This window comes from Alligator mississippiensis, chromosome 7, assembly GCF_030867095.1.
Source record: "Alligator mississippiensis isolate rAllMis1 chromosome 7, rAllMis1, whole genome shotgun sequence".
Taxonomy (NCBI): Eukaryota; Metazoa; Chordata; order Crocodylia; family Alligatoridae; genus Alligator; species Alligator mississippiensis.
Window position 1 is genome coordinate 74594883 of NC_081830.1, and position 14325 is coordinate 74609207.

Sequence of the window (14325 nt, forward strand, 5' to 3'; positions counted from 1 at the left end):
ATTCAGAAGCTGAACATTCTTTCAAATGTTTTACATAAAATCACCCAAAAATGGACACAGCACTTTGCATGGGACAGCTCTCTAACACTTATAGGGAGTATCTACATGTGCAGATTTAAGGTGCATTAGCCATTTTTAAGGCACATTAAGTACATATGTGCTCCCTTAATGTGCCTTAAAATTACAATATTAGGTTATTTGCACCTGCAAAAGCAGGTATCAAATTTAGGCGCAAATAGCTAAAGCACTTTAACGTATGTGTAGACACATTAAGGCTCATTAACGCTGTATATGTTGACTGACTTGGGACTAACTTTAGTTTCAAGCTGGTCCACAAACCACATTAATGTGCCTTAGCACATGCACGTGTAGATGCACACCTAAATCGCCTTCACGCGCATTAAGCAAATGCACGTTAGGAATGTGCCTTAATTTTAGGTGCACGTAAAAGCATGTGTAGACACACCCATAATGACATAACTTCCCCTGTATTATTTGCAATATTACTTCTGATACAATTCAGGAACTCAATTTTCTACAACTAAATACCACATTCTTCTCTTCATGTTACTGTTAAGCTGAAACCCTGTGTGAATTCCACCATCTACATGTAACTGTACAAACTGTTTTAAGATTCTTAGGATCAAAGCACCACCATTTATATATGCACGCATTAAAATCTACCAGTCATTGCTATTTGAAGTTCATAGGATATACCACAAAATTTACAGACTGCATGCTATATCTCATGGGGTGCTACCCCACTGTCTTGTAGTTATTTTCTTGGTCATAGGTGTACAGTCTATCATATTGCCTCCAAATGCAAATATGAAATTATGTATTTATCATGTATATTTATGATAAAAATATTGACCAATATAAACAAAAATAAAAAAAATTCCCCATCTATACAAAAATAGATCCTCTGAAGGTCAACAATCTCTGGCCCTAATAGAAGAGCAGAGAAGATACGTTCAAGAAACGAAGTCCCTAACTGCAACTTCAATATTAGTTCAAAACTAAGGAGATACCTGACTGACTTCACCATTCTCAACAGCAAATAGCATGGAGGTACCATTTCAAGCAGTCAGCACCATGACCAAACAAGGATCAAAGATTTATAAAACATTGCCAATATCCCAAATTTTGGGGAGCTAAAAAGTAAACAAGTCTTTAGAAAATGTGTTAAATTATCTTTGTAGATGGGCAGATGCATTCCACACCACTTGTAGAGTTATTTCATAAGGATTTTCCTGTTACAGAGTATGCTGCAATCTCAGAGGATGAAGAAAAACAGAAAGATCTAAAGAAATAGCTACAAATGTATCAGCTGTAGATTTAAAAAACCCCAAAAAACAGTTTAGACAGTAGGCATCATCTCAGGATTCAGAAGCAAATGATAGCAGCACAGGGGATACTATGGTGGGGGTCTACTATGGACCCCCTACCCAGAGTCAAGACCTTGACAAGGAGTTCACCAGAGAATTGGCTGGGGCCACACGATCCCAGTGTATGGTTGTCATGGGAGACTTTAACTACCCAGACATCTCGTGGGAGGAGTGCTCAGCCAAATCCAAGTGGTCACAAAGCTTTCTCTCATGTGTGGATGCCCTCTATCTGATGCAGGAAGTCTACGGGCCGACAAGAGGTAAAGTGCTGCTTGACCTCATACTGGCAACCAGGGATGACCTAATCAGTGACCTAACGATCGAATGGAAGCCGGGTGACAGTGACCATAAATTGATCACCTTCACCATCTGCCACTAAGCTGGCAAGTCAGTCAGCAATACAGAAGTCCTCGACTTCAGGAAAGGTGATTTTGACAAGCTAAGGAGGCTAGTCAGAGAGGCCCTAAAAGGCCACAACTCAATGGTGAGGGGAGTTCAGGACCAGGGGTTGCTCCTCAAGGGAGCAATCCTGGATGTGCAAGCAAAGTCCATCCCATCTTGGAGGAAAGGCACCAAAAGGGCACAGCAGCCCCCTTGGCTCTCCAGGGAATTGGCGGACCTCCTACATCTTAAAAGGAAGACCTACAAAGGATGGAGGACTGGAACCGCCACCAAGGAGGAATATTCTGCTCTGGTCTTGACCTGCAGAGAGCAAATCAGGAAAGCCAAGGCTGTGATGGAACTCCAGCTAGCTACAAATATCAAGGAAAATAAAAAGTCCTTTTTTAGATACGTGGGGAGCCGGAGGAAAAGCAAGGGCAACGTTGGACCCCTGCTAAACCAGATGGGGCAACTGACAACTGATGCCCAGGAAAAAGCGGACTTGCTAAATAGGTACTTTGCGTCAGTCTTTCACCAGTCCCATGGGACGGCCCTGCCCACTATAGGTCAGGGAGGCCCAGGTGAGGGAGATTCCTTGCCCTCCATCGAAGCTGACCTTATGAAGGAACATCTTGACAGGCTGGATACCTTCAAGTCAGCCGGCCCTGATGGGTTACACCCAAGAGTACTCTGGGAGCTGGTAAGCATCATAGCTCAGCCCCTGGCATGGATCTTCGAGAGCTCTTGGTGCTCTGGTGAAGTGCCCGATGATTGAAAGAGGGCCAATGTCGTGCCTATCTTCAAGAAAGGGAGGAAAGTAGATCCAGCTAACTACAGGCCCATCAGCCTGACCTCTATCCTGGGGAAGGTCTTGGAAAAGATTATCAAAGAGGCCATCCTTAACAGACTACCTGAAGGCAATATCCTGAGGGATACCCAGCACGGGTTTGTTGCAGGTAGGTCTTGCCTGACCAATCTCATTTCCTTTTATGACCAGGTGACTTATCATCTGGACAAGGGGGAAGAGATCAACGTTGTATATCTTGACTTTAAAAAAGCCTTCGATCTGGTATCCCACGATCACTTCTTGGCTAAACTGGCTAACTGCAGCTTCGACCTCACCATGATCTGCTGGCTGGGGAATTGGCTCCGCGGCAGGACCCAGAGGGTGGTGGTCAACGGGAGCCAATCATCTTGGTGCACTGTGACCGGTGGGATCCCTCAAGGCTCTGTCCTAGGGCCTATACTATTTAACATCTTCATCAATGATGGGGACATTGGTGTCAGAAGCGGACTGGCCAAGTTTGCCGACAACACCAAACTCTGGGGTAAAGCATCCACACCTGAGGACAGGAGGGTGATCCACGTGGATCTTGACAGGCTCAGGAAATGGGCGGACAAGAACCTGATGGTGTTCAACACCAAAAAATGCAAAGTTCTCCACCTTGGGAGGAAAAACCTGCATCATGCTTATAGGCTCGGCAGTGCTACACTGGTCAGCACTACAGATGAAAGGGACTTGGGGGTCATGATTGACCACAAGATGAACATGAGCCTTCAGTGTGATGCTGTGGCTAGTAAAGTGACCAAAATGCTGGCTTGCATGCATAGATGCTTCTCAAGTAAATCCCAGGACGTCATTCTCCTGTTGTACTCGGCCTTGGTGAGGGCGCAGCTAGAGTACTGCGTTCAGTTTTTCAAAAAGGATGTGGAGAAGCTTGAGAGTCCAGAGAAGAGCCAGACATGATCAGAGGTCAGGAAAACAGACCTTATGATGAGAGGCTGAGAGCCATGGGGCTCTTCAGCCTGGAAAAGCACAGGCTCAGGGGTGATCTGATGGCCACCTATAAATTTATCAGGGGTGCTCATCAGGATCTGGGGGAACGTCTGCTCACCAGAGCGCCCCAAGGGATGACAAGATCGAACAGTCACAAACTGTGCCATGACTGATTCAGGCTGGACATAAGAAAGAACTTCTTTACTGTTCGAGCCCCCAAGTTTTGGAATAGACTGCCATCAGAGGCAGTTCAAGCACCCACTTTGAACACCTTCAAGACACATTTGGATGCTTATCTTGCTGGGATCCTGGGATCCCTGCTGACTTCCTGCCCCTGGACTCAATGATCCTCCGGGGTCCCTTCTAGCCGAAATGTCTATGAAATCTATGAAATATACAAAAGTTTCCAATGCCTGAGCCATGAAGTCATAGAATCATAGAAGTAGGGTCGGAAGGGACCTTGTAGATCTTCAAGTCCAACCCCCTGCCTGGGCAGGAGGAAAACTGGGCTCAAGTGACCCCAGCCAGGTAGGCAGCGAGCCGCTTCTTAAAGACCCCAGGGTAGGAGCCAGCACCACTTCCCTTGGAAGTTGGTTCCAGATCCTAGCCACCCTAACTGTGAAGTAGTTCCTACAGATGTCTAATATAAACCTACTCTCCAACAACTTGTGGCCGTTATTTCTTGTTATCCCAGGGGGCGCTAGGGGAAACAAGGTCTCCCCCAAACCTTTCTGGTCCCCCCTTGTGAGTTTATAGATGGTCACCAGGTCCCCCCTCAGTCTTCTTTTGTGAAGGCTGAACAGGTTCAGGTCCTGTAGCCTCTCATTGTAGGGTCTGCCCTGCTGTCCCCGGATCATGCGGGTGGCCCTCCTCTGGACCCTCTCAATGTTGTCCACATCCCTCTTGAAGTGGGGTGCCCAGAACTGGACACAGTATTCCAGCTGTGGCCTGACCAGTGTCACGTAGAGGGGGAGGATCACCTCCTTGGCCCTACTTGAGATGCACCAGAGATGTCTTTGACAAAGGTCTGTCAGTGCTTCTTCGTCATGGAGACAAGTACTGCCCGTGTCATAACTTGTAGATGTCTTACCATCCTAGCAGCATCAACAACTTGTTTATACTGAACTGTCAACTCCCCACATTCTGTCTAACTTGGGAAAGCACAGACAATGTGATATCTAAGTTCAGTTAAAATGCTGAGTATGCTTGTATGTCACTTGAATGTTGATGGCACTATAGATCACACATTTTCACCATGCTCTTCTAGTAGTTACACATATTATACACATTCACTGGAACAGCGACAAAATAGCACACTGTGAAAACCCATACAAAAGTTTTAGGCCTGATAAGCAATTATTTCAACCCATAACTCAGGATATCTGAGGAGCCTGAAACTTCCTAAGAATGATTTCCATATACCCTCGCTAGGTTCTGTGGGTATATCATTAAAACTTTATATTCCCTTGACTATTTCTAGGAGATTATTAACCTAGGAGACTTGTGCAGCCTTTCTGCCAGAATCAGGCCCAAAGCGAGACTGAAATAGATCAATGAAATCTGGCATAATATAGTCTGGACAAGCTATAGTCTATTTCATTTTTAAATAAGGGGTTTCTTTTTGTATTTCATCTATACTTGTAATGCAAAATATAATATGCATTTCAAAAGATATTGATATTTAATGGTTTGGCAAATGTACCTTTATTACTTATTACATTTTTCAAAGCTGTTTTGATATGGAGCATTACTGTCCACACTGAGTAGACTCTGTGATTAAAGACTCCTTTTCTATGCATTGAGGCATTACAGTTTTAAAACAGCTGGTAAGGCTTGAAGTGCCTGTGATATGCAGCAAGCTGTGTTAAAATATCCCCTTAAAAACAAAGAAAAGCACTTGAAAATTAGTGTCACTGCAACACCCAGACACCACACGTAACCTGTGAAATGTATCAGAATATTACTTGTAATTGAAAAGGATGATTCAGGGTACACTTGAAACAAATTGCTAAAGTGATTAATCCTTATCTATATTTAACTCTTGTCTTGCAAAGCAACATTCCTTACAATGTAAGTGATAAAATCCAGGGGCTGTATTAAGTGGCAAAGCCTTTGAGGCCTCAGTGTTTTGTCTCTTTTACTCTGTCCACATGAGGCAGGACTGGAGGGAGAACTTGGCATGCTTCTTTGGCAAAGGTCAGCATGCTGTTTATCTATTCTTTTAGTTTTCCTCCAGTCCTGGAAGGTATTGCCTTAAAACTTTTCATCTAGAAAGTACTCCATTTGGTCTTTAAGACTTCCAAGAAAGCATATTGGGCAGAACCTTCCTGATAAAAAACTAAACTATTCAACTCACAGATGTGCTGTTCATTTAAGAGGCACTGACAACATTAGGAGTTTCTCCACTTGCCTGGCAACTCTAGTGAGGCACTGCCTTCAAGAACCTCACTTGCCTAAGAGAATGTTAGGATCAAAGTAGTAGTAGTGACTATATTAGGATTTCTCTCTCTTCCCATGACATTCCCTCATCCAGACATTTTTTAATCATTTTTTAAAAAAGCACTGTTTACTGCAGTGCTTCTTCAAAACAGCACTGCTACCATCAGCTTCCAAACAGGACAGAAAGCAATGCAGTATGAAATGCAGTCCAAGAAGAAATAAGTTTCAAAGTGTGGCCTTTTTTATCTGAAGTTGGGGAGACTCTTTTATTTTCACATTCAAAAAGGACATTCTTTCATTGTTCTGACAGGCACATCTACATCTGACAGACGAACACTTCCACCAAGGGCCCTTGGTGAGAATGCTAACCAACAGTGAGGGAAAAGGAAACAAGCCAGGGACACAAAGTCCCCAAAAGTGATGCCCATCTGGAGTATCAGAAGACAAAAGAAGAATGTGTGAGAATGAAGGAGCAAACAATGCTGGATGAGTTCACAGCTAAAAAGGAGGGGAAAAGAGAACCATTGTTCAGATTATCTTTTAGATAGTCTTTAATGGCTCTGAATTCAAAGAGTTCATATAATTTTACCCTCAACCACAACTTTTTAATGTTTTTGTACAAATGCACTTGTCTTCACTCAGGACTCAAATTAATTTCCATTTGTAAGCAAGCAGCTGGAGTGCCTTCCTGTGGTTTGCTACTTGTTTATTCCCTTTTTCCTGTTTATTTGTTATAATGAAGTGGTTTGTTTGGATGGAGCTTATGCAGGTGCTTGCTGAAGAGCACATCAATAGGAAGTTGAGCATCGGCACTGAAATATAGTTGCAAAATTTCACATTCGTATAATTATCCCTTAGGAGCTCCGACCCCCCTGCAAGGATGTGGACATATGCCTCATCCTGAACCTCCCTTGGCTAGGTGAACCATCCCTAATGAAGACGGGTGTACATTCTGGCTGTATGTACTAAACTAGAAAAACAGTTGTGTCAGCTCCACTCCATAAAAATACTTGGTGGGCGCATCGGCGCAAGACACAACTGCGCAGTAGTTACTTGTAAAAGCAAGTACTAAATAAATGTGCAGTAACTGGAGCTACTGTGCAGTAGTGCTGGTGAACGACTTTTAAGTGATGCTGTTAGGCTAGTGCGCAGTAGCATCTTGGCATGGTTTTTGCCACGGGACACTACAGTGCAGTAGCATCTTGGCATGGTTTTTGCCACATGATGATACTGCACAGTCAGCATCTCATTTAGACACACCCACTGATACTATTAGGGCAAAGCAGGCCATAATAATGCAAGCACAATTTGCCATACTGATACAGATGGTTTTCCAGGCAGCCCCACCTGGCCTTCAGCCTGTCAAATGCACATTCCTTCAGTGCTGTTAAGTATGAAATTAAATCTTGTGTGGCAGGCCTCTGAATTGGGGCATTTTTTCATAACCTGTGGCAGAAGAGAGTTAATAGGGTTTCCCAAAATAAATGAGCATGGAGAGATACAGAGTTCATAACAATGCCCCACCAGCAGTTAAATACCCTGGTGTCACACACCTCTCTGGTATGTCCAACGGTTGTGTTGAGGAACCTAATGAATTTGCCTTACTAACTGACTATAGCTTCAGGATGATGGACTTTATGTTGGTAGTTAACATATTCACTTGTTCCTACCCTAGACTAAGAAACCAAGCTTTACTGCAGAAGTCACAGAAGGTTTCTTGTAAGGAGAGAGGGCCGGGTGGCACTTTAGGGTGCCTAAGTGGTTCAGAGGCATAAACTCTGTGATAGCCTACTGTCAGATACTCTGATTTTGTAGTATCTGAAAAAGTAGATGTAGGCTGTAGCCTTCAAAAGCTTTTGCCTCTGAAACAGTTACACCTCTTAAGATGTCACCCTGCCCTACTTGCTGCTTGGGTTTAGATGAACTTGGCTAACTACCTTCCTTCTAAGAGAAGGTAATCATTACATGGCCATTTGTCACTACGCTGTAGGTCAAGTCATATTTCTACACGCCAGCCTCCCAGCTGGCAGCCCTGCTTTGTTTTGTGCTCTTGCACCACCTTAGTGCCACATCACAGTTGTTATTCTTGGCTGTCCGTGAGGTACAGACCTGCAAAACCTTTCACAGGAAAGCAAAAACAACCGCTTCAACCTCCACTGGCCTGTTTTATTGGTCCAGGAGGTGAGCCCAGGAAATCATTATAAAATGTCACTATTTTTTTAAACAAGATACACCTCCTGTTAACTTAACTGAGGGTAATTAGGAAAAAATCCTATAAAATAATTAAAATCATGAAAAAAGAATTCAAATGTCATTTTAATGTTGTTTACAACCCCCTCGGTGATGCATGAGATTGATTTGTAGCTTGTGTGGATCTTTCACCCCACAATGGCAAAGCCAGAAACTTTTTGCCTAGGTGGGAAAGGCGGGCAGGATTCAGGGGCCAGGATTGTTCCCAAACTGCCTTTTTTTGGACAAAACCAAGCAGTTACTGCTTCAAAAGGCTCCAGGCCGGAGGGACATGCCGCGCGGTACCTACCCCCAGGGCAGGGCACAGCAGGTGAAGTTGGAGTCAGGATGAACCAATGCGGGACAAACGCGCTGGCAGCAAAAGCCTGCGGGCACCGGGCCCTGGCTCCAAGCCGGGCTCACAGCCCCGCTGCCAGGAGGCCCGGCCCAGACACGGCAGCACCTGAGCAAACAGGGGCACGAGGGAGGGGCAGAGACTGGGCACCTGGCTCGACTTGTGACAGGAGTGTGTGTGTGGCGGTGGGTGGGGGTGTGACACAAGAAGAATGTGTTGAGGGAGGTGACACAACAGGAGTGTGTGTGACATGACAGGAGTGTGTGCAGGGGGTGTGTATGACATGACAGGAGTGTGTGTGGGCGTGTGACATGACGAGCATGCATGGGGGTGTGACACGAGAAGAGTGTGTGGGTGTGTATGTAACATGACAGGAGTGTGTTGAGTGGTGTGTGACACAAGAGGAGTGTGTGTGTGGGGGTGTGACATGACAGGAGTGTGTGTGGGGGGTGTGACACGATAGAAATGTGTATGGGTGGTGTGTGACATGACAGGAGTGTGTGGGGAAGCATGACATGACAGGAGTGTAGGGGTGTGTGTGACATGACAGCAGTGTGTGGGGGTGTGACATGAGAAGTGTGTATGGGGGTGTGACACGACAGGAGTGTGTGGGGAGGTGTGACACGAGAAGTGTGTGGGGGTGACATGACAGGAGTGTGTGAGGGGTGCACGTGTGACACGACAGGAGGGGGTGTGAGGGGGTGTGACACAACAGGAGGGTGTGAGGGGTGTACGTGTGACACGACAGCAGTGTGTGTGGGGGTGTGACACGACAGGAGGGTGTGAGGGGTGTACGTGTGACACGACAGGAGTGTGTGTGGGGGTGTGACACAACAGGAGTGTGTGAGAGGTGTACGTGTGACACGACAGGAGTGTGTGTGGGGGTGTGACACAACAGGAGTGTGTGAGGGGTGTACGTGTGACACGACAGGAGTGTGTGTGGGGGGTGTGATACGACAGGAGTGTTTGTGTGGGGGTGTGAGGGGGTCTACGTGTGACACAACAGCCGTGCGGAGGAGCCCGACACGGGCCCCGCCAGGCGCGTGGTGGTGAGGGGCGGGACGCGCCGAGGAACACCCCCCCGCCCCCGGGTTACATAAGGGTCGCGCGGGTTCTCGCGAGACTCCCCCGCCCCCTCTGCGCCCACGTCACCGGCCGCCAGACGGGGACAACATGGCGGAGCGGCGTAGGCACAGGAAGCGGATCCAGGTAGCGGGGCCGCCCGCGGTGCGGGGGCTTCCCCGGGGGCTCTGCCTCGCCCTGCCGGGGGTGGGGGACTGGGCGCGCGGTGCCGGGCGGGCGGCCCCCTGCCCCGGGTCTCCGGCGGGCCCTCGGGCCGGCGCGGGGAAGCCGCCGGTGCGGCTCCGGCGCCCTCTCGGTGCCGGGCTCAGTGCGCGGGAGCAGCGGGCCGGGGGTGCCGGCACGTGGGCGGGAGGATGCACAGGAGCGTGCAGAGCAGCCCCCGGGGGCGGGACGGACACGGACACGTGCGGCTTCTCTCTGTAGATACTCTGCAAGCAGGAGGGTTTTGCTTTCCCAGCCATAAAAGCATCCCTGGTCTACAGGTCTGAAGGCCTCGTGCCTGTGTGTGTTGCCTGGTCCTCGCAGGAGGCCGGGCTGCCAGCCTAGCTGCATCCCAGCCACCGGATCGGTATGAGAAGATTCGTTGCCCCTTTTACACAGATTCGCAGATGTTTAGGGCTGCAGGGGAGCTCGTGAGGTCACCGGGGCCAGCCCCCCTGCTCTGGGCAGGAAAGACACCTGGGGTCCTGTAACCCCAACAAGGCGCTGGTCCAGGCTCCTTTTGAAGATCTCCAGCATAGACCTCCTTGCACCGCCCCCACTGGGCGTCCATTCCACATTTTCTCAGAGAAGTATTGGTGAGCAACCCCAGACCTGGGAATGCAGGTTATTGGGAATTGGCTGGTAAATGCATTGATTAGAGCTTAATCTTTAAAGAGCAAACCTTTAAGTAATGCAGGGTCTGCGCTTGTCGGTATGTTCTGGTTGTGCTTGGCTGGGCAATTGTGCCGGCTCTCTAAGCGCTCCGGTTACAATCGGTTCAGAACTGGTGAGCAGGGGGTATTTGAAGAAGATAAGATGGGAGTGAGTTGCAAATGGATTATTGTATCCAACATGTGTGATTTATTTTGGCTACAAATCAGTTTAGGCTTGGGACTGTTGAACACTAGAGCCTGGGGAGGTTATGGGTAGCTGGGTCACTCCTGTATTTCATGCTTGCTTTTGTATAATGACATTGTGGCTGGGAGGTGCTGGGCACATGTTAAGAGTGGTTTATTTTCCTCAGCCATCACTGCTTTTCAGATGATCTGTGGCACAAGTTTGGACATCAGTGCTTCAAAGCTTTTGGATGACACCGTTGCCTTGTCTCAGCCAAGTGCTGAGGTATAACTGAAGCAAGGCTAATGGGGAAGTCCTCCAAGCACATAAGCATTGGCCCTGTTTGGAGCACAGTTTTACTGTGCCTGGCAGTGACACACTCAAACATGCTACACCTACATTGCAAAGTCCACATCAAAGTGTGGGCAGCTAATTGGCAAAAACTGTCAATGGTACTAATTAGTGGCCCTCCCTCCCCCATCCTACCCACACACATACCATGTGGATACTGCCATGCTGCTGCTGGTCCATACCTATAGCATAGTGATTCTCAGCTGGGGGATGATGGATCACCAGGTCCTTTGAAGGCTGCTGTGAGTTATGAGGAGATAAATTAAGCAGATAAATTAGGCTCAGGGTGTCCCTGCGTGGATGACTTCCCCACCCCTACTGTCTTGCCCCTGTAGAAGGAGGTAAGCAGTGTAATACACAACTTAGTTTTTTAAATTGAGTGCCACCCCATTCACAAAACTTATGACAGGGCACCTTGAGTCCACAAAGGTTGAAAACCAATGCTGTAGCGCCACGCAGCATGTTGAGGGAAGCACTGCTGGGCACTGTGAACTTGTCCCCTAGATGTGACCACTGGGTCTTGGGGCTGGGGTTCTTCACATTCAAAGCTGTGTAGCAAAATTAGTTTCAAATTGAGGACCAGAGTCACTAGGACACTTGGCTGTTCTGATGTAAAAAGCTGTAACGCCAGTTTAACCATCCAACATGTTCTGTTTGTATTTATGTAGTGGCAAATCTGTTTCTTAAAAATCAAGTGATTTAAAAAATAAAAATAAAAAAAAATCTTCAAATCTTTAGAAGTATCAAATAATATCATTCTTGTTTAGTGTATTCATGTATGAACATAAAAAAATGAATCTTTACAGGATTGAGATAAAGGGAATGGATCAGTAACTTGCAGCAGAAAACGCTATACAGATGATGTAACCAAGCATTTCAAACTCGGGAAATGATGCCATGAGGGAGTGAAAATATGGAACAAAAATTGTTTAAAACTGCTTAGTCTGGGACTACAAATGCTAAAATGTTTAAACAAGAATCATATGGCTGTTGTAAGATGTCACTTCAGGGCAAGGCTGGGTGTCTTTGCTGCTGTACATGTCTTACCAGATCATGCTTGGCTTTTTAAGTGCAACTTGAATTTTGTATTTATAATTTTGGCATTGTAATGCCTAATTATAACATCTCTGTACTAGTCCACTAATGAAGTGGAATTTCCTGGAGAAAAAGACTTAAGAGGAATATTTATTTCTCTCTTGGTGATGAGTTTATTTTTAACCCCCTAACCTCTTTATTTAAATTACTCCTAAGGATTAAGAAAGACCCAGGAAAAGTTAAATAAAAGAAAAAAAATCAAGTTCCTGTAAAGTTGAGTTATAACCATCACAATTTGTTAAATGATGAAAAAACAATATGAATAAATAGCTCAATTATAACAAACATGCTATCCTGCCTACAAAATTGTTTTATGTATCCAATAAGCATTCACTAACAACAATTTAAAATATCACTTAGTATCTCATATAAGGACCCAAAACTCCAGCCCTGCAAACACTTATGCCCGTGCTTAACTCTGAGTCAGTAAGCAGTTGCACTGAATTTTTAACAGGACAACTGTTATGCTTACATCTGTATGTATGACTTGTTAGGATTGATGCCTAAACTTGTGGCATCAATATGTAAATGAGTATGTTGTTTCTCTTTTGTAGAAGTCCCCTCCCCCTATGTTAAAAAGCATGTGGAAGATTAGATCACAAAGATCTAATTAGGATGTTTAAGGCACCCAGGAACATCCTAATTGAGAGTCAAGTGAGATTTATTTTTCTTGCCTGCTTGAACTTTTCTGAAATAGTTAAAAAAGGTTGACCGGTAACTTGCAAGTAAAACTGTAAGTTATCTTTGAAGATAACCATGCTTTCCCCTAAAAGGCATTTCAAATATTGTGGAACAAATTGTCTAGTTTAAAATAGGAATGTCAAACTCACCTGTGGCCCTGGGCCAGATCCAGACCTCGGGGCTCCTCATGGACCCAGTTTAGCCTGGAGCACAGGGGTGGCCTCTGTGGCTGCAGGGGCAGTGGACAGGGGTTCAGTGGCAAGCATGAGCCTGAATATGGAGGGATCAGGTCCCCAGATCCCTCCTTATGTGGTGGGATGGATTTAGGAGTGGTGGTGGCGAGACAAGTTGAACAGTAACCAGGCCAGCAGGGCCAAAGGGCCTTAAATTCTGCAGTGGACCATGCCCCGCAATTTCTATCCCTTTCAGATTTCTCCAGTCTTTGCTCTGTTGTTTCACCTCAGTGGGGTTTTCCTGTTTGTAAAAGCTCTCTTCTGTGTTGTTGTGGCAACAAGGGAAGAACTAACTGAATCATGCTCTTTGAAGGCTCCAGTAAAGACATTTTGGAAATGAAGACTCTAGTAAATGTCACTCTAGTGACAATTTAACTGAAGTAATGGGGAAAAGATAAACACAAAATGTTGAAAGAGAATTTCCTGAGAGAACCAGTCACAAAGTATGATGTGTCTCAACTGATAGATTTCTAAAGACCTAGAGGTTTAAGTTAATCAAGATAGCTGTCTCTACAAAGGAGTTTAGTACCCACTTGCCCCAGGATAACACACTTTTATAGAGTTTTCTTGTCAGATTTGTTTTTTTTTAAACAATGTACATATCCCAAAATGCAGGGGAGAGTCTTGAACATCTTGCCAAAGAAACCTGATCAGAGCTTGCTCTTTTCTCTCATGGCAAAAAAACTAAAGATATGCGACTTAATCACGCAGTAGTCTAATTTTAAGGTAAGAGAATGGGTTTAGCCAGGCATTCAGCTGCACATTGCAATTGCCACTACGTTGGAAGCTTTGAAACTTAACCTACTGATTCAGTAGGCACCAAGGCTGAACTGCACTGGCCAAATTCCAATGCTGATTATTATATTCTATCTAAAATTTTGCTTGTGTTTCTGTTTGGGCAAAGAGTCCTTGTTTAGTGCGTCACATCCTAGTGTCTCCGTTCTGTAGAAAAATTTCATAGTTTCATAGTTGGTAGGGTCGGAAGAGACCTGAGCAGATCATCAAGTCCGACCCCTGCTGTGGCAGGAAAGAGTACTGGGGTCAGATGACCCTGACCAGGTGTTAATCCAGCCTCCTTTTGAAGACCCCCAGGGTAGGAGCCAGCACCACTTCTCTTGGAAGTTGTTTCCAGATCCTAGCTGCCTTGACAATGAAGTAATGCCTCCTGATATCTAGCCTGAATCTACTCTCTGCCAGCTTGTGACTCTTATTTCTTGTCACTCCTGGGCGTGCTCGGGGGAACAGGGACTCTCCCAATGCCTGCTGGTCCCCCTT

The 14325-nt window shown here is 45.9% G+C and overlaps 1 protein-coding gene across 1 annotated transcript in view; it reads left to right on the forward strand.

Moving 5' to 3' along the window:
* Nucleotides 1–9676: 9676 nt before the first annotated feature.
* Nucleotides 9677–14325, forward strand: part of SEC62 (SEC62 homolog, preprotein translocation factor) — a 33642-nt gene continuing 28993 nt past the window's right edge. The window contains exon 1 of the mRNA XM_014602865.3: nucleotides 9677–9778. Within this exon, the coding sequence (XP_014458351.1) occupies nucleotides 9743–9778 (36 nt within the window). The 5' untranslated portion in view covers nucleotides 9677–9742. The remainder of the gene's footprint in view (nucleotides 9779–14325) is intronic.